Raw genomic sequence first — 20,182 nt, forward strand, 5'->3', positions numbered from 1 at the left:
ATTTGTTTTTTTCCCTTGTGGATTCAAATGTGCTTGTTTCTTTTCAGCCTTTTTTGGGCCTGTTACTGACAGCTACACCTTATTTACTTCCTGTTTTCACCAGATTACCGTTGTTTAATTCTGTTCCTCTGTTAATCCAAAGCTGTTCCTCTTGTTCTAAACATTTGAAATCTTTGGTTTCAGAGACCAATTTAAAAAAAAAAAAAAAAAAAAAATAGTGTTGCAGTCAATAGACAAGTTGTGACTTATTTTTGCAATACATACTCATTTTTAACGTGTCCTTTCTGGCTTTTAAAAAAAGGTTATAAAAACACAGAATTGGTTTAAAGTTTAAAGAGTTTCAGTCAGTCATGCGGTACTTTCACTCTAATACTTTCCTGTTGAACTCGAATAATATAGTATGTTTGGTTAAAGTTCACTGGAGGACTTTGCAAAATCAACAGTAAATCAATGTAATAGCATCAATATTGAATGAAAACTATACGTTTCTGTATATGTTTTTCTAGATCAAGCCTTCGTGGTGACCCACTCGCAGCTGAAGACAATGCTGACTTACCGTGACATTCAGCTTTTCGACGTCAGAGACCCGGATGAACACCAGGAAGGGCGCATTCCTCAGGCTGTCAACCTCCCATGTAAGCTTTAATACCACGGGGGGGGAAACATGTGTGGAGATGTTTGGCAGCCTTTAAACTTCAGCTGTGTTTTTAATGCACGCCAGTGGGAGTCCTGGAGGAGTCTCTGAAGCACTCCAGTCCAATCCATTCACCTGCAGACAAATGAATCCATACTTTGCATTCTCCTCGTCTGAGCTGGCACCTGGCTCTAAACTGTATGGCTGGATAGTTCCAATATGGCTCAGCGCTTTTGTTGCACTGCTAATGTTAGCTTCAGAGGGGCTGAAAGCTAGTTAAATCCATTAAACTAAAGGATGATGGGAAATGAGTGCAGACTTACTTAGCTGAACTTCTCTTAGAATTTTTCTTAAGATTACTGTTTAATTGGTCAGTTCAAACCTTTGGCTATATTATCATAAAACTATCCAAATATTACATTTTGGACCTGGATGATTTGTTTGAAGAATTTGTATATATTTGCTTTAATTGTTCCAGTAATAAAATAAATTATTTAAAAATCAGCCACAGCATAATAAGTCTCCAACCTTTAGAGCTGAAAAGTTAAATTAAACTTAGTGTGTTTATTTTAGTCTCTATGCAACCTTTAGTGAGTTTTAACTTTTTTAATCATTTCAGATAACCTTATTTATTCCATTTAAAAAAAAAACGTTTTCTGCAGTAAAGTCAAGTTAAAAAAATCAATTACTTTTAAAGTTGTGGAAAGAGCAGTTCCACTTACTGATCAATAGATGGCAGCAAAAGTTCAGCAAACTACAGGCAGAATGGATATACATTCTCTTTACTGTCATTTGTTTTATCACTCAAACATTTTCTCACCAAGCTGCTCGGCAATTGCCCCGTAGCCACTTCCAGCTTTGTGAAGGTCTACAATTTTGTCTCTTGTGTCTTTTGACAGCTCTTTGGTTTTGCCCATGTTGGTAGTTAGACTTCTGACTGATTGTGGGGTGCACAGGTGCCTTTATGCAAGCTAACGACCTCAAACAGGTGCCACTAATTTAGAATAATGAGCAGAGTGGAGTTTGACTATTTAAAAGCAGAACAGCAGGTCTGCTTTTAAATCTATCTGATAATCAAGTGATCAAATACTTATTTGTCACAGTAATATACAAATAAATTGCTTTAAAAAAAGCGTACCATGGATTTCTGAATGTTTCTTCAGATTCTGTCTCTCACTGTGGAAATGCACCTATGATGAACATTTTAGACCCCTCCATGTTTTCTAAGCGGGAGAATTTTTTAAATCACAGGGTCATCAAATACTTATTGACTTCACTGTACTTTAAATCCATTAGTTAGCATCAAGACACTTGTGAAATTGGAGATTAGGTTGTGTTTTGCCGTATTGATTTATCAGTTAGTGTAAGAAAAACAAAATAGTTTTATAAATTATCTTCTGCATGATGATTAAAAAAATCCACCTCCATAGAAAAATTATTACATGTTACAAAGGCATACATGATAAACAGTTTGGCTTCAAATCATACTTGGTTCATTAGTCACTACAAAATAATATCCCATTGGACCCTGACACCCTAAAATCCATGACACGAAACATGGAAGCCAAGTCAACAGCATGATCGGACTTTTTTTCGCCTTTAAGGCCCCCAGTAATGATAAAAGGAGAGTAAACACAGAATCAGAATAAATCTGCTTTTATTATTCATATATCTAGTACAAAAGTGTGAAATGAACGCCTACAGTCTACAGGGGTTATAATGATTACATGGCAGATATCAAAGGATTGATGGGGCAGATTACTTTAAAAGTTTTAGGCACTGATATTTTGATGGATGTAGGGTCTTTTTAGAAGTACTCGATGGGTTCGCTGTGGGTCTTGGGGTGTTGAATGTTAGCCAGCTCGAGTTCTCCACCATAGCAGGGGAGTTTCTGCCAAATCCGAACGTGCACATAATCATCTCCTCCCACATGGACCTAAACAGAGGAGCAAGTTACAATGCATTGTATATTGTCAAATACAATTTTATTATAGAACAATCCCATTAGAGTTTGATGCAAGTTTGTATCCATTATCAGTTTAGAGTCTTTTTTATCTCTTTTATTTTATTTTATAATAATTTTATTTTTAGTATTTATTTATTTAATATGAATGTCATTTTTTATGTCTTCTTTTGCTGTTATTTCTGAATGTCGTTGTTGCTGCCACGGATCAATGAATTTCCCCATCGTGGGATTAATAAAGTCATCTACTCTAATATTTAACTGGTTCCCAGTTGATTCAACATAAAGAAAACAGCGTATATCATTTATACCCAGAAAAAAAGAAATACATCAAAGCTTTCACGCCTTCACAATATTTTTTGCCCTCTCTCTCTCTCTCTTTTTTAAACACTTTTACAGGTTTAAATAGCTGTCAACTGTGATTAATCACTTTTTGATTTGATTTAATTTGATTTCTTGTTGGTCCTATCTCATCCCTTTTTCCTAAATCTCAGTTTACACGCTGGCCCATAAATATAAAAATAACTATATAATAAATATGAATTAAAAAAAAACACAGTTTCATATCCACTCTCTCAAGATGGACCCGTCACCAACAATCAAAATCACGTAACACAACGAAACTTTGTTTGCTTTGATGCAAATAGCAGTTCTTACCTTTATAAAATAATTGGTTCCGGCCACAACTTGCGTCTTGTAGCTCTTCGCGGTAAAAACGCCAAAATTTGCTCCTGCCTTTTGCTCCACGTGAGCTTTCACCTAAAACAGAGAGGGATAGATAAGCCATTTTATTTTTCGTGAACAAAAAACTACGAAGAGACCGCGTTACTTGTAATTTGGAAGTTATTTCCTGTATTTCTACTGACTTGATCGCAGATCTGCTGGACGCTGGCATCAGCTTCTTTGACGTCGGTGAGTCCTCCACGCATCGGCATCGCTGCAGATTTGTTGTGAGACAATAATAACACATAAATAAGCAAAAACTGGTTTGGAGTGAGTTTAAGCGTTCCTTCAAGTCAGGAGAGTCATGTGACGCTTGGTCTGGACTGTACCGTAACCGCAGGGGGAATATTTTTTTTTACAAACATGATTCCTAACAGGTTAAAAAAGACAATATATTAAAACTGTAAAATTTGTTTTTAATAAGGATAAATGATTAACTTAATATTTTATTTTCCGTCACCATGTATTCTCCCCCGCAGCCACAAAGATCGTATATTCTGAGGTGAGGCTCACAAACGAGTTCAGCAATTCCTTTTTTTTTTACAGCTTTATTGCATACAATAGAAGTACATACAGTACAAACACACAGTTTTACAAAATAAAATTCAAATATGCCAGAGGAGCGTACATATAACATGCATTGTTTACAAAAAATCAAGGCTCTACAATTATTAGATTTAATGCTCGACGAATTTGACCACTATCTTTCAAAAAAAGAGTCTTATCATCAGAATAGCTGCATTCTTTTTATTTATTTTTATTTTTTTAGCTGCATTCTTTTTTTTCATACTTTATTGACAAACAACATAATACAATAACAATGTGAATGTCTCAGGGGGAATTGAAATGTGTACATATTGCAGAGAAATATAAGAAATACAACAAAAGTATATAAATATATACACATACATATACAACATAAGACAAAAATAATCATTAATTCAAATACCTCTGAGGTTAAATAAATTTTAAATTTTTCATAAAATCAAATCAGTTCGAATTGCTTTTTGGTTTTGCAGATGTTTGATAATGGTACAGTACTGATTGATTTCACTCAAAAACTGCTGGAATTTAGGTTTGGAGTTTGACCATTCGGCTTTATGAATATGGAATTTTGCCAATAATAAAAACAATTGTGTAATGAAGATACAATCTTTGTCTACTTTGACATTAAAGTAACCCAGAATAATGTCTTTATCCAAAAATGTAGCAGTTTGTTTAGTAATATTTCCAATATAGTTTCCCACTTCAATCCAAAACATATTTGTATGTCTGCAGTCCACAAACAGATGATAAATAGTTTCCTCCCGAGTTCCACAGAATGAACTAAACAGGTCCATGTCCACAACAAATCTACTCAAAGTTTTTTTGGTAGGATATATACAATGCAATATTTTGAAGGACACCTCTTTTATTTTGTTATTCAGACAGTATTTATTACTAATATTCAAAGCATAAGTCAAGTTTATGTCCACTAATTTGGAGTCAGAATAGAATTTCCCAGCAGCTAAGGTTGTGGTCTGTAAAAGATTTCTTATTTGCTTATTGGAAACTGAATTAACACAAATATCCACATTGTCCAAAAACATTGTCTGGGTTCTTAATTGACTTGTGTTATAAATCCCTTTAAACAGTTGAAGTAGACTGGTTGGAATGGCATCTAACACTATGGCATATTCTCTGGGTGGAACAGGAATACCGAATTTTAAAAGAAATTCTTCATACGTCAGAAGATGTCCATGAGAATTGAAAAGTTGTCTGATTAAAACAATATCATTATCACACCATCTAGGGAAAAAAAGTGATTTATTCTTGTATTTTACATTACTGTTATTCCTAATAAAACAAGTTGTTGGAGAAAAATTGTGTTTATAAACGAGTTTCCAGGCCAGCAGGGCTTGTTTGTAAAAGTTTGAAAGTTTTGTGGGTAATTTTTCAATTTTATAATTACATTTTAGCAAGAATTTAATGCCTCCCATTGTGTCAAATATATATTTGGGAAATCTGTTCCCGATATTGTCTTCCCCTTTCAATTACTTAACGACTTTTTTTTAAAAGAGTTGTATAAAGTTTCAAAGGTTAATACTTCCAAGCCCCCATATTTTCTGGTGTTACACAAAACATTTTCCTTAAGTAATGACATTTTTTCCTCCAAATAAAATCAAATAATGTTTTGTTTAATAGGTTACAGATGTGTTTTGGCATTTCTAAAGACAGAGACACATAGACAGATCTAGAGATTCCCTCAGCTTTAGATAATAGAATTCTACCGTTCAGAGAAAGATCTCTCATTAACCACATATTATATCTTTTGATAATTTGTTCAGTTATTGGCTTAAAATGAACATCACTGCGATTTTTTTCCTTTTTATCAATAATTATACCAAGGTATGTAAGTGAAGTTTCAACTGGAATACCGTTGATTTCTGGTGAATCACAATCTTTAAGTGGAAACAGGACAGATTTGTTAAGGTTCATTTCCAATCCAGAGACTCCGGAAAAGTCCCTGATTCCTTTGATTGCATTTGTTTTTCATGTTTATTGGCCAAAAAAAATTGTTGTGTCATCTGCTAGTTGAGAGAGTTTCAATTTTCTCCCTAAAGCTGTAATAGCACGAAATGGACATTTTTTAATATGAAGGGCCATAACCTGAGCAACTAGTAAAAAGAGAAAAGGGCTGAGAGGACATCCCTGCCTGATTCCTCTGTTAATGTCAAATCTGGGAGTTGAACCATGTGCCAGTTTAATGGAGCTGTTGCATCCATTGTATAGAACCTCAGTTGCTTTTAAAAATCTTTTACCAAATCCAAATTCTTTAATAACTCGAATCATAAAACTGTGACTAATTGTGTCAAATGCCTTGTAAAAGTCAACAAATAAGATAAAACGATCATCTTTAATATATTCATTATAATCAATCATGTCTAGTATTAATCTGATATTGTTGGCAATATTTCTACCAGGCATGAAACCGGATCAAACGAGTTCAGCATTCTACAGGAAAACTGGCCACTGCTGCGTCATAGTAAAAGAATTCCGCTTTGATGGTCCAATTTGTTGGGAAAAGGTTTGGCTTCTGCCAAACAAATATCTTATAAACAACAAAGTGAAAGAGGTTTCATTCAAGATCATTCATAGGTTTTATCCAACAAATCAGTACATGCAAATGTACTCTGGCAATAATCTTAATTTTTAACTTATTCTTAATTGCACTATACACCAAGTCAAATTCCTCGTTCTGTAAAGTGCGCTCTACTGAACCTGGCAATAAAGCTTTTTCTGATTCTGATTCTAAAAGAGGATATTACTAAAATTTGTTCTTTCTGTTCTCAGTTTGAGGAAACGTTGATTCATATTTTTTGGACATGTAAGTACACTGAAAATATATGGGACGAATTAACAAACATGATAAAAACTGAAATGTATTCACATTTTATTTTAACATGGAAAAATATCTTATTTGGTTTAGTTAATTATGATAATAAATTTTCATCTCAATTGTATTTAATACATCTCCTGATTTTATTAACCAAGTATATAAAGCAATAAAGCTCCCAATTTTGTTTAAAAACATTAATACAAAAATGTAACCAGCAATGAAACTACACAAACTCTCTTCTTCCCACCCTGTTACTTTATATCTAGAATATCCCAGTGTCCTTTGCGGTTGGTTTGTTTAGCTCAGGGGTGTCCAAAGTTTTTTTGGTGAGGGCCAAATACAGAAAAATGAGCAAAGGTCCGGGCCGCACACAAGAGGTGACATATTGACACATGATTACTGTGTATTTTTAACTCACCTATAATGTAAAGAACATTGCTCTCAGTGGGAGCAGTGATGCTGATCTGTGCCACATAAAAGAAGCGCACGTCAAAATGAAACATTCACTCAGACAATGAAACCTCATTCCAACCAGGCAGTTCAGAACGGATTTATGAGCAGCTGAAGCCAGCAGATCTTTACATACGTAGCCGTTAGTGTGGTTGACTGGCAGAGTGCACGATTTTGTAGATTATAAAGATTCGAAGTCCTGTTTTCTCAGAAAAGTAGAACCAAAAAAAAGGCTTATGGGTGACCAACGAGGACAATTTTAACATTAAACGCACACAATTTAAAAAGCTTCATTTTACAATTACACTCTGTGACAAAATATGCAGCTATGAACAAAAAAAAAAAGTTATTTTTTACATAAAGGAAATACTTTTTCACAGTTCAGAATGCTATTAATTAAAATGCTCCGTCCTCCGAACACACAATATATCGACCCCCCACACCTCGAGTAAGCCCTGGCTGCAGCCTGCAGAACTGCTCAACATAGTGGAATGCTGGAACGCTGAGGAATGTGAACAAGCTGTGGAAAGTTAACCCTGCCCACGTTGAGCCCGTGCATTTGATTCACCTTCGTCAGTGCAGTTGTGATTGCAGGAAAGGGGAAGAATCAGTGGAGCACATTTTGTGTCATTGGTAATTGTATGAGGAAGAAAGAGAACAGAGGGGAGGAAAATTTGAATGGTGCAATGTTTTTTCACCCAAAAAAAGACTCAAGTGGATGGCTCAGTGGATAAGTTAGTGGGTTTAACATGCAGAGGTTCTGGGTTTGAGGCTGGCTGAAGTTTTATTTGCATGTTTTTTTCCCCTTGCCTTTCTTGATAAAATTGAGTTCGACTAACTCAATTATATTTCGTTACATGGAAGAATTTTCTTTGAGGTGGGGTTACTCATATTTATTGGATGGAAATCCTGCCCACAATTAAATTGAGTTCAAACAAAGAGTTATTTTTTTGAGTCCGTGAGGCCAGAAAAAATTTATTAACTCCCTAATACATGCACATGGAAACTTGTAAAAGGCATAAGAAGACAGCAATCACTGTATAAATTCTCGAATTCAATTAAATAATTTTTTTATTTAGCGCAAATTCGAACTACAGATGTCTCAATGGGCTTCATAGCGGTAATTGTAAGGCAGGGGTGTCAAACTCATTTTGGTTCAGGGGCCACATTCAACCCGTCTGATCTCAAGTGGGCCGGACCAGTAACGTAAAGGCAAAACAACAGCTTTATTTTTGTTTTTTTACCCAATTGGAAAACATGCCTCAACTAACATGGTGGCCTAATCATTTCTTATTATACATTCTTTCACAGAGGCCAATGGATCTTAAATAAAATTAATTTCACTTTAAAAATATTGGTTTATTCAATTTTATACAGCCTGAATATTTTAAATCTGACACTGAAGCAATCCTGATAATAAATTCAAGAGGGGCTACAGAAAAAAATGAAACATCTTCCTAAAATGTAAACGTCCAAACGATCACAAAATTACACTAAATTAAACTTGCAAACATTTGTGAACATAATAATTTGGAGTTAACCTTTATTCTCTCCTGAAACTTCAGAAGACCGTCAAAATCAGGATTCAAATCCTGTGCAGAAACACATTTACTGACATTCAAATGTGCAAAACACAATGAAGTGTCCATTATTATTATCATTCATTATTATAAGAAACTTTTCCTGGTTTCTGTCTGAATTTTGTGGCAACACCTGCCTTCTTCCTGACCTTTGATGGAGCGCCATTGGTGACCAAAATTACTTCATGTGACCAGTTCACTCCAACATCGTCCAGCACAGTAACTAGAGAGCTGACTATGTCATCAGTTGTTGTTGTGTCCATCAATTCAAGAAACTCCACTGTGACGTCTCTTTAACACCTCTAATAAATATGCACAGCTGTACATATCTGTGATGGTGGTGCTTTCATCAAAAGTGACTGAAAATACAATAAATGACTGGATTCCTTCATATGGCTGCCCATGTTTCCTCAGAGATGTTGGATCTGATCTTAATTCTTGACAGACTCATGTTTAAGGTCGACTGCTTTTTGGGAACAAGACTTCTGCAGCCTTCAGCATTTTTCAATAAGTTCACCATCTGAAAATGAATTGGATGTTTGCTCCAACTTGTCTGCAATAAGGTAGCTAGCTTTCAGTGCTCCATCACTGACGTCACGGCTGCAGTAAATCCAGATGGTTATTTATCTGTCCAGCTAATAGTTGTTAAATCTTTTTTTTCTTAACTGCAAATGCTGAAACTTTTCTTTGTGGAGAGTCTCATAGTGGTGCTGAATGTTATATTCTTGGAGAACCTGTTGATGACATACCAAGCTTGCAGGTTTGCATTTAGCTCCATGAACAAATAAAACACTTTCCATTTTCCTGGAAAGGTCAGGACTTCACTTCAACCTTTTTTTCTTTTTGACAACATTTTGGTCATTAGGGTGTCACTACTGATCATCCTTCAGTGGTGAGGCTCACAGGGAACCAAACTACCGCCTACCCAGACACAAAGCTGTTAGGTTTCGTTTTTGGCACATGCAGTTATGTTGTTTCACCTGTTAAGCTTTCCCATGCTCCCCCTAGTGGCGGAATTGCGCATTTCGGTTATTTCTTTAAAAAATCATAACTCGCCACAGGAATGGACTAGAAACTTGCTTTCTTTTTTAAACATGCTTATGATTTTTATTCTTCATGTGTGGGCCGGACGTATCCGGCCTGCGGGCCGTATGTTTGACACCCCTGCTTTAAAGGTTGTTGTTAAGATCCTCTGACATCAAAAAGCTGAACACAAATGGAAGATCCTGCTGATTTTAAGGTGTCAGGCTCTCATCTAAAGCAATTTTTCTGTGACCAAATTCAGAAAATATTTGTTTTTAAGGCCAGACTGTTGTTGAAACTACAAATTTGCTATTTTTTTGTCAGGTGCTCACAACCAGCTACACTCTTCCTCAAAATCAAACTCCCGCGACAGACTAGTGTGTCGAACTGGACGTTTAATAAAGGGAAGCGTGAAAGTATAAACAGAAACATAAATACAATAATTAGGATTATCCTTCATAAATATGATTTAGAGCTTAAACAAATAAAACAACAGCTAAAATCTATCCATTCACTATAGTCATTTTGCAAAATAAATAATTACTAGCATGAACAATCAACTCAAATAACACTCTTAAAATATACACAGAAATGCAAAACACTCACTAGCATTGCCCCTGTTCAGGACATTATGACACTGAATGCTGATGGCACATCTACATGTGGTGATTGGAAGTGCAATTTCAGTCACATGCTTTGATGATGACAAACGATGGTGATATTAAATTGTGCCAGTAGGGGGAGCAGTCCAACAACAACAGGGAGACAAATACATTGTAGTGTAGAGAAATGACATTTCCACAGCCTGCAGATGTAGAGGATTGGACATAAACATTACAGATGAGCAGAACAGGATGAAATGAATGAATAGCTAAAACACATTTTGTAAAAAAATAATAAAAAAATAAGTTGGTTAAATATTATTAATTGATCATATTGACCTGCGACAGGCTGGTAATCTGTCTAGGGTTACACTGCGTTCAGCCATCTAGGCGGTAAAGACTCTGACAGCCCCTTGACCTTGAAAGGGAAACAGGAGGATGAGAAAACGAATGGATGGATCGTTGTTTTGACAAAATAATATTCTGCTGTGACAAAAAAGTATATAAAAAAGAAAATACAAAATACAAACTACATAACTCAGTCTAGACAGAAAGACGGATTTCTTGAGGAAACCACTTTCAGTATTAAATTTTGTTTGGTCACTTAAATCTGGATTCTTTCTTTTTGTTGTCTTTTGCACAGAAAAGACTTACAGAACAAATTGCACCAGCATGAATGTTGGATATCAAAGCTTTTATTTCAGCTTCTTGGCTCTTTGTTTTTTTGGTTGTGTTTTTACAAAGTTGGAAACGTCACCTCTCAACCTTTCACCAATCCAATTCCTTCAAGGTTTTATTCTACCTGTGCCTAAAACCTCTACTACTGCCCCACTATTTGAAAAGCACTGCCCTACGGTCTTTGAAGAACACTCCCTTTGACATCAATTTCACCAGTGTTTAGGATATTTACCAGAACTTTGCTCTTCCTGGTGTGTCTTACTTAAAAAGCAACTGTTTCTCCATTCATTTTCTGTTGTTAATTTGAACTAATTTGAAGTCCTTTTCAAATAGTTGTTGATCACCTTTGCAAATCAGTCAACTGCACCTTTCCAATTATGTGAAGGTTTTTGCAATTCTACAGTCATAATTGTTATGACAAGTTTTTTAGGTCAGTTTAATGTTCAAACTTTCACTATGATATTTGTCTTATTTTCATTGAGAAAATAATAAATAGATCCCCTAGTTTGATTATTGTTTTTTTTCCCCTCTTGAATTCATGTGAGTCACAGAGACACTGGTGTAGTGGCAGGATGGAGTGCCTACTAGAGACTGTGAATGAATCCAGACATGGAGACGTTATTACTGATGCTTTTGTAGAGCTTCTTTTGTTATTTTTTAAATCTGATCTCTAAACATCCTCTGTGTCTTCCACGCATTGTAATGAGATATACACAGACAGAAATGTGAAGGTATCTGCTGTAAATCCAAGTATTTCTCACATCAGTTGTAGGAGCTAAGGGCCTAGAAACAGTTTAACAAAGTTCTAGCTCCTTTGATACACTGAGATGTGCGACGCCAGACTTGACTGACGCGCCAAGCGGGCTGTCGTTTTCCTGTACGACAAAGAAAATGAGTCTTTCACTCCAAACAACTTTGCAATTGATTTGTTTCTTTTATTATTTACATTACTGAACGAATTTGACTTCCCTTTTGCTTCATTTCCTGCACAAGTGGTCAAAAGCCTTTTCTCCATCTGGCTCATGCACACCTGTCTGAGGTCAGGTAATCAATCAATTCATAATTGACGGTAAAAGAATGAAAACAGCGAAACCCACAGGACATTTTCTCAATAGGGCTCCTACATCCGTGTTTAAGAATGACTTTTCAAGTGAAATTTTTCTTGGAAACAAACCATTATTTCTTGGAAACAACTTGTTTCGTTCTAACAAATTAATTATCTTTTTACCCATGTCAGGTCACTGGCTCTGTACCAAAGTTCTTTCAGGTTTGTCCACATTTTTGGAAGGGTTTTGGAATGACTTGTCTTTAATTCCATGTTTTAGTCTCTCACTTTTTTTATTTATAATTTTTTTTAAACTTGTCCTATCCAACAGCAGTCAGATGAGAGCTGAAAGCCTATTGTGTTGGACACATTTTACTGTCAATAAGGGTAACAATTCCATACTTTATTCTCTCAATCTTTGGGATGTGTCTGTGTCACAACTAATACGTTTTTGCTGCTGGATATAGAATTCAGACACAAACCGATAGAGCCCATTAAAAATAATGGTTAAATAATGATAACTCCTTTGGCAAGTGGATTCATATTTATTCTGTTACACAGCTTACAACTGTTGGGTCCCTTCTGGGCCAACAACTCTTTTCATTTACACTGAAAGTGTGTAAAACCAATCACAGCCATGTTTGCACATTTCTACGTTACTGTTTCTTTACAAAGCTGCGATGCAGATGGAGGACTCAGCAAGGCTAAATTAGTTAATGACAACATCCAGCAGATCTGTCATCAAGTAAGTAAATGAAAGGAAATGACTTCAAAACTACAAGAAACACAGCCTTTTTCTTCATGAAAATGTTTCTCTGATTATGGTTTGTTTTAGACAAAAGCTCATGCGGGGCAAATGCTAGAGTAAAAACTATTCTGATTATCTACAAAACGCAGTTTGTAGCTGGAACTAAATACTTTAAAAGAATTTTTATTGTAACAAGAACAGTTTACTTCATTTAACTCTTTGTTGTCTGTGTAAAAAGATCCGTTTATGCTAATCTAAAGGGGATTGTTCGTTGAATTTGATTTTATATTTGAAAACAAATTTAAAAGTCACTTGTTTATCTGTTTAGGGCCATGTGGGAGGAATATTTTATGCTCACTCAGGTTCTTCAAAATTTTTACTGGTGGAGAACGCCATCTGATCAGCATTTAATACTCCAGAAGGAGTATTAAATTATTCTTATAAATGGGATTGTTCCGACAAGTTCCTTAGATCACTTTAATGTTTAAACTTTCAGTCAGAAGTGTAGCTTGAGGTGCTGATGTAATGTTACCAGGAACATGGTTTATTGCAGAATCATCTTACTGTGCAAGAGTTTAAGGCCAGAGTTAGTCAAGTCTGAGAAACCTGGGTGTCATTTTTGACTCTGAGATGAATTTTATCCCACAAATTAAAAATATCACAAAAACAGGATTTTATCATCTAAAAAATATAGCCAGAGTCCGCCCATTTCTCTCTCTTGCCAGTACAGAGGGGCTAATGCATGCTTTTATTACCAGCAGATTAGATTACTGTAATGCCCTGCTCTCTGGTCTTCCCAGAACAAGAATAGCAAATCTTCAACTGCTGCAAAATTCAGCGGCACGCGTGTTGACAAGGACCAGGGGGCGGGAACACATTACACCAGTTTTAAGACCGCTGCATTGGCTCCCTGTTCAATTCAGAATTGATTTTAAAGTTCTTTTATTGGTTTACAAATGTTTTTATGGTCTCGGGCCTTCATATTTATCTGACATGATTTTAAAGTATGAGCCCTCGCGGACCCTGAGGTCCTCTGAAAACGGCCTTTTGGTTATTCCAAAAGTTAGAACAAAAACATACGGCGAGGCCTCATTCAGTTTTCACGGACCTCGCCTGTGGAACAGCCTCCCAGAGAGCCTCAGGGCCGCACAGAATGTTCATGTTTTTAAAGGAAGGCTTAAGACCTACGTTTTTTATTTAGCTTTTAGTTGAATTTTAGGATTTTTTTTTTGATATTTTAATTTTTTCTTTTTTCTTTTAACTAGTTTTATATGTGTATGTAAATACATTTATTTATTTATTTATTCTATTAATTTTTAAGTCGCTTTTACCATTTCATATGCCTAATAGGGTTTGTGTAATTATTTGTTTTTTGTTTATATTTTATATATATTTTAATTTTATTCCTTTTACATTTTATTACACTCCAGTGTTTTCCTCTGAGGGATCCTCCATATCGGTGACTGACCCTTCTCAGTAAACGGGGTCGCTGCAGTGGGATCTCCTGGGTCTGACACTTTTGATTGGATCTGGGGGGTTCTGTGCTAGTTTTCTCCGTGAACTTGGGTTGTGGGGGTCGCTGATGTGGACATGTCCCCAAAATATCGTTTCCCCACTACAGGACAAAGCTTGGTCTCTACATTCTATCATTTTATCGCTTTTTTATTATTATTATTTTTTTGATGTGTGTGGGTGTGTGTGTGTGTGTGTGTGTGTTTGTTTGCGGGGGGGGGGGGGGGGGGTTGTCGCACTGTTTGTCTTGTCATCTTGTTTTTAAATTTTATTGTATTTTATGCACAGCACTTTGAGTGACATATGTTGAAAAAGTGCTATATAAATAAAGGTTGATTTGATTTGATTTGAAGTCAACTTTATTTATAAAGCGCTTTTAAAATCAACAGAGGCTGACCAAAGTGCTTAACAATGAAAGATAAAACAAAACAACAATCTAAAGTAAATAACATAAAACAAAAGTAATGCTAATCAATAAAATCAACATCTCATACTGAGTTAAAAGTCAGGGAGAAAAAGTAAGTTTTTAACTTCATCATTCAATGAACAAGCCTGCCTAACCTGCATAACATGGTGCATTCCGCAGAGTTTTTAAAAAGCCAGACGTTGCTTCTTTCAGGATTGATCATATTTTTTCATGCTTAAACATTCCAACCGTTGAGTTGTCTTGCCTTTGGGCTAATCTCCTCACTTAAATAGAGGGGTTTTGAGAGCAATCTCATCCATTTTTGCTTCTTCCTCTGTTACTACGTTTCATTACAAAGCTGCTGCCATGCCACTTTGCGGAGGACTCACTGAGACTAGGAAGGCCGATGAAGAGATCCAGAAGATCTGCAATCAAGTAAGTAGAAAAAGCGAAAATACATTTAAAGCAAATTTACAAGTCGCATCGCCTTTTTTTGTTTGTGAATTTATTTCTTTTATCTCACTTCGATTTAGGTAAAAGATCGCGCGGAAGGGATGGCAGGAAAAAAATTTAATTCTTTCGTGGCAATAAGTTACAAGACTCAGGTCATGGCTGGAATCAGTTATTCTATAAAGGTAAGGACTGTTACCCTATGAGGGAAAAGAAAACTATGATCACATTAAGGATTTCCAAAATGGAAAAGAATTTGACCTGATCAAAAATGAAGGTCCAATTCTATTAGAACTAAATAAAAGACACTAAAATAAGAATCTTAAAATCTATCCTAAAGCTGACTGGTAGTCAATGCAAAGATTCCAGAATTGGAGTAATGTGCTCCTCCTTTCTGGTGTCCGTGCTTGGAAGAAAAACAAATTGCGCCAATATCGTTTTTCTATTATCTGTTATTTCGCAGATTTTGGAACATCCTGAAACCTGTAAAATGGCGCCCTCGCAGCAGCGCCGCTCCTGTCTTAGAGAAGGCCGCAAATGTGTGTGAAGGAAAAGGGGAGGGGTAGTGGGCGCAGGCAGATGGGAGCGCAGGGCGCGCAGCCTCGATTGCGCAACACCAGGATCATGGCGTGCTTTTAGATTACTCAGCTCATGCTATTACTGTCATTCTTTATCAACTATTGTAGACTTTTTTATTACCCGTCTTTATTTTCTATATAAAGTGTATTTTTTTTTACATTAGCCTGGCGTTTGTTTGGTGTTTAGAGATCAGACATAAACAATAAATCAGTTGTTGATAAATTTATAGCTTTTATTTTAGGATTTTTACTGTTGCACAAAATTTGTAAAATGCCAAATATTTTTGGAGTAATCCCACTGATGTGTTGGATGATTTAGTTTTTAATTTTTTATAAGACCTAAAAATTAAATTCACAATAGCAGTTTTTTTTTAAAAAAATCCCTCTGATACGTTTCACAAAGACACACACAGGACGTCACACACTAAGCAGAAATGCACTTATTGCTAAAAAGGATGCTTGGACTCCAGATCTAATAAAATATACACAAGAGCAAAGAAAAGAGGATTATTTGATTTGTTTTCCTTATTATTAATATTTCCAGGCTTTGTTTTTCTTCAGCAGAATGTTCATATTTGTACAATTTTGACAGAATATGTTTTTATGGAGAGCAAAGTATAATAATACACATTAGCTTTAATGTGTTCAATAAATGTAAATTTCTTTATTCTGGGTTTAATTGATATTAAATAAATTATATTTGCTGTTTTCTTTGTTATCAACCTACTGGGTAGCAGTTAAAGATAAATCTCTAAATGGATACTAAATTGTACCAAACTCTAATGGGATTGCTATATAATATAATTGTATCTGATTAGTATTTGAAAATATATAATGTACAACTTGCTCCTCTGTTTAGGTCCATGTGGGAGGAGATAAATATGTGCACGTTCAGGTTTGGCACAAACGTCCCTGGAATGGTGGAGAACTTGAGCTGACTAACATTCAATACCCCAAGAGACTTGACGATCCCATCCAGTAAAGAGACCCTGCATCCGTCAAAATATCAGTGCCTACAACTTTTAAAGTAATCTGCTCCATCAATCCTTTAATATCTGCCATGTAATCATCACAACCCCAGCAGACTGTAGGCATTCATTTCACACGTTTGTACAAGATATGTGAATAATAAAAGCAGATTTATTCTGATTTTGTGTTGTCTCTTCTCTTTATCAATACTGGGGGCCTTAAAGGTGAAAAAAAGTCTGATCATTCTGTTGACATGGCTTCCATGTTTTGTGTTATGGATTTTAGGGTGTCAGGGTCCAATGTGATATTTTGTAGTGACTAATGCAGGGGTGTCCAAAGTTTTTTTGGTGAGGGCCAAATACGGAAAAATGAGCAAAGGTCCGGGCCACACACAAGAGGTGACATATTGACACATGATTACTGTGTATTTTTAACTCACCTATAATGTGAAGAACATTGCTCATTGCTGGGAGCAACATTGCTGGGAGCAGTGATGCTGATCTGTGCCACATAAAACAAGCGCACGTCAAAATGAAACTTTCACTCAGACAATGAAACCTCATTCCAACCAGGCAGTTCAGAACAGGTTTATTGAGCAGTGTTTTTAACTTAGGCCCCTGTGTGACTGAGTTTGACCCCCCTGTAATACGAGTCTTGAAAATTCATGCATTTTTTGTGTAAAATGGCTAAATAGAAGATAGGGAACACAAGAGGATGTTGTCAAATTTTGTATGTGTGCGGGGGGGGGGGGGGGGGCGCTGGTGGGGTTACTCGCCCAGGGAGTAAGTGAGGTAAGGCCCGTACACACCGGGACGAATATTCGCCAGGCGTTATTCGCCAGCGTTTTTCGCCACGTTTTTTGTGTTCACACCCAGGCGATTTTCGCTGACGGTGAGCCGAGCGAACATGCAATTTCATTCCCTGACATTAGATGGCGCTTAATGTAAACAGAAATACTCCTGTACACAAGGTGGCGCTGCGCAACTTTACGATTCTTAAAGTCGCTTTTCACTCAGAAGAAGAGAGCAAGTATTTACCCGCTTGTCAGAATCATACAAAGAAAACATGAATATTTCAAGCATCAGTAGCTCCAACTGGTACTTGGTTCGGGGATATTTTAGAATGTCCATCATTATTTCTTTGCAGCAGTGTAGACGCTACTTGGCGTCTATCTTCTTCGCTGGTATGTGTGCTCAGCAAGGCAGTTTTGTGTTTGAGCGCCCCCAAGTTGTGTTTTACTGTAACTTCAGAGGCTCCAGACACGTGTGCAAAGGCGCCATTCTCATTGGTCGAATAGATTTCGACGCGACGCGTCGAAAAAAAAAAACGAACCCGAGGCGTTGTTTTTTTTGACGCTTTGGCGCGTGGCGTTTTTTCGCGTCGGTGTGCACACTCTCATTGGTGCCCTTTGTTTAGTCACGAGGCGTTAAACGTCGGCGAAAATCGCCGGCGAAATTCGTCCCGGTGTGAACGGGCCCTTAGTGTAGACCCGCCACTGAAAAGTCACTGAAGTCTGGCAGTTCTTGGTGATCTTCCAGAAAGCATCTCTATGGCGCCTCGATCACCTGGCGATGTCTTCCTTCCTCCCTCCTCCCCAGTCGATGAAGTTGCACATTATGTGTAATGCCAAATGCCGCCACCGCCCACCTGCACGCGTTCCTCCCCCTCTCTCTCTCTCTCGTGGCACGCGCCCCGCTCAGCACAGACACTTCCCAACACACCTTTCTGTGACCGACTCCATCTAATGTTGAAACTGAGAATGTGCGAGCCATATTCAATTATATTTTCAAAATTTGCTGCGGGCCAATAAAAACAGACCCGCGGGCCGCAGTTTGCCGGCAGGCCGTAGTTTGGACACCCCTGGACTAATGCACCAAGTATGTTTTGAAGCCAAACTGTTGCTGAAAAAAGTTTCTTTGTTTGTTTTAGTTATTTATATAAATGAAGAAATTAGTTTTATATTCTTCGTTGGCAAGTTATGATAAAGTACACTTGGGCAAAAAAAAAAAAGCTATCTGGAGCCTGTTTTGAGACTGGGAAAGGACTAAACCAGGTGTGGGCAAACATTTTAACTATTGGGTCACAAAGGGTTCTAAATTTGACAGAAGGGGAAGACCAGTAGAGGTCAAATGGGTGGGTGTGCTGGGTCCCCGTAGTTTGGGGACCCCTGCCCTAGTGGCTCAGCTTTTAAGATCCTCCGGCCTGTTGGTGTCCTATAATGTCTGCCATGCCATCTGCATCAACCCCACCGACTGTAGATGATCGTTCGAACAGGACTTTTGTACAAGATAAAATAAAAGCAGATTTGTTGTGATTCTGTGATGTCTCTCTTTATTTTTCATGCCTTTAAAGGTTGTTGTTAAGATCCTCTGACATCAAAAAGCTGAAAATAAATGGAAGATCCTGCTGATTTTAAGGTGTCAGGCTCTCATGTAAGACAATTTTTCTGTGACCAAATTCAGAAAATATTTGTTTTTAAGGCCAGACTGTTGTTGAAACTACAAATTTGCCATTTCTTTGTCAGGTGCTCACAACCAGCTACACTCTTCCTCAAAATCAAACTCCTGGGACAGACTAGTGTGTCGAACTGGACGTTTAATAAAGGGAAGCGTGAAAGTATAAACAGCAACATAAATACAATAATTAGGATTATCCCTCAGAAATATGATTTAGAGCTTAAACAAATAAAACAACAGCTAAAATCTCTCCATTTACTATAGTAATTTTGCAACAGAAATAATTACTAGCATGAACAATCAACTCAAATAACATTCTTAAAATATACACAGAAATGCAGAACACTCACTAGCATTGCACCTGTTCAGGACATTATGACACTGAATGCTGATGGCACATCTACATGTGGTGATTGGAAGTGCAATTTCAGTCACATGCTTTGATGATGACAGACGATGGTGATATTAAATTGTGCCAGTAGGGGGAGCAGTCCAACAACAACAGGGAGACAAATACATTGTAGTGTAGTAGACAAATGACATTTCCACAGCCTGCAGATGTTATACCCCTGAGAACAGGGGAGAAAGAATCACGAGAGTGATTTATGCGTGTGTCCCTCATGTAGGTGTTTATTGCAATCAATAGTGACAAAAATAAGAAAACATTTAAACACATTCCTTGAGTATCTTTCACTTTTGATAAAAGATCACAAAATCACAAAATAAATACATAAATAATAAATGCTCCATCAACTGTTACTTTGAGAAAAGAGCTCACAAAATCACAAAATAAAGACATAAATAAATGTTCCTAACCTCAATTGAAACTGTCTGGACACAAGATGGCGGTGTTGCGCGTTCACTCGGGAAAAACCATTATGAAATCCGATCTCAAATAAAACTGCCAAACATTTCCAAATTCCACACCAAAGTAACTCTAAGCTAACCATTACCCATTTCAATAATATTTTCTGAACAAAACATCA

The 20,182-nt window shown here is 36.7% G+C and overlaps 2 protein-coding genes and 1 long non-coding RNA gene across 4 annotated transcripts; 1 reads left to right on the top strand and 2 right to left on the bottom strand.

Annotated features, from left to right (window-relative positions):
* The first annotated feature begins 502 nt into the window (after positions 1–502).
* Positions 503–16,920, top strand: LOC101164190 (cystatin-B). 2 transcript variants are annotated; one of them, XM_020712505.2, is made up of 4 exons: positions 503–635; positions 15,102–15,178; positions 15,277–15,378; positions 16,631–16,920. In XM_020712505.2, the coding sequence occupies exons 1-4, from the start codon at positions 545–547 to the stop codon at positions 16,751–16,753; spliced, it is 393 nt and encodes a 130-aa protein (XP_020568164.1). In that variant the 5' UTR covers positions 503–544; the 3' UTR covers positions 16,754–16,920. The 2 variants fall into 2 exon arrangements, 1 of the variants encoding a protein (XP_020568164.1); XR_002292601.2 differs by lacking the exons at positions 15,102–15,178; positions 15,277–15,378; positions 16,631–16,920 and adding an exon at positions 722–749 and having other exon boundaries at positions 524–635.
* On the bottom strand, positions 557–1,495 carry LOC111946646. The gene is made up of 2 exons (XR_002872356.1): positions 1,455–1,495; positions 557–769 (listed from the first exon to the last, which is right to left on the bottom strand). It is a non-coding gene; the product is annotated as an uncharacterized LOC111946646 (long non-coding RNA).
* LOC101163934 (cystatin-B-like) lies at positions 2,275–3,651 on the bottom strand. The gene is made up of 3 exons (XM_004081066.3): positions 3,464–3,651; positions 3,255–3,356; positions 2,275–2,570 (listed from the first exon to the last, which is right to left on the bottom strand). Exons 1-3 carry the CDS (start codon positions 3,530–3,532, stop codon positions 2,442–2,444), a joined length of 300 nt encoding a protein of 99 aa, XP_004081114.1. The 5' UTR covers positions 3,533–3,651; the 3' UTR covers positions 2,275–2,441.
* Positions 16,921–20,182: the final 3,262 nt, after the last annotated feature.

This window comes from Oryzias latipes, chromosome 20, assembly GCF_002234675.1.
Source record: "Oryzias latipes chromosome 20, ASM223467v1".
Taxonomy (NCBI): domain Eukaryota; kingdom Metazoa; phylum Chordata; class Actinopteri; order Beloniformes; family Adrianichthyidae; genus Oryzias; species Oryzias latipes.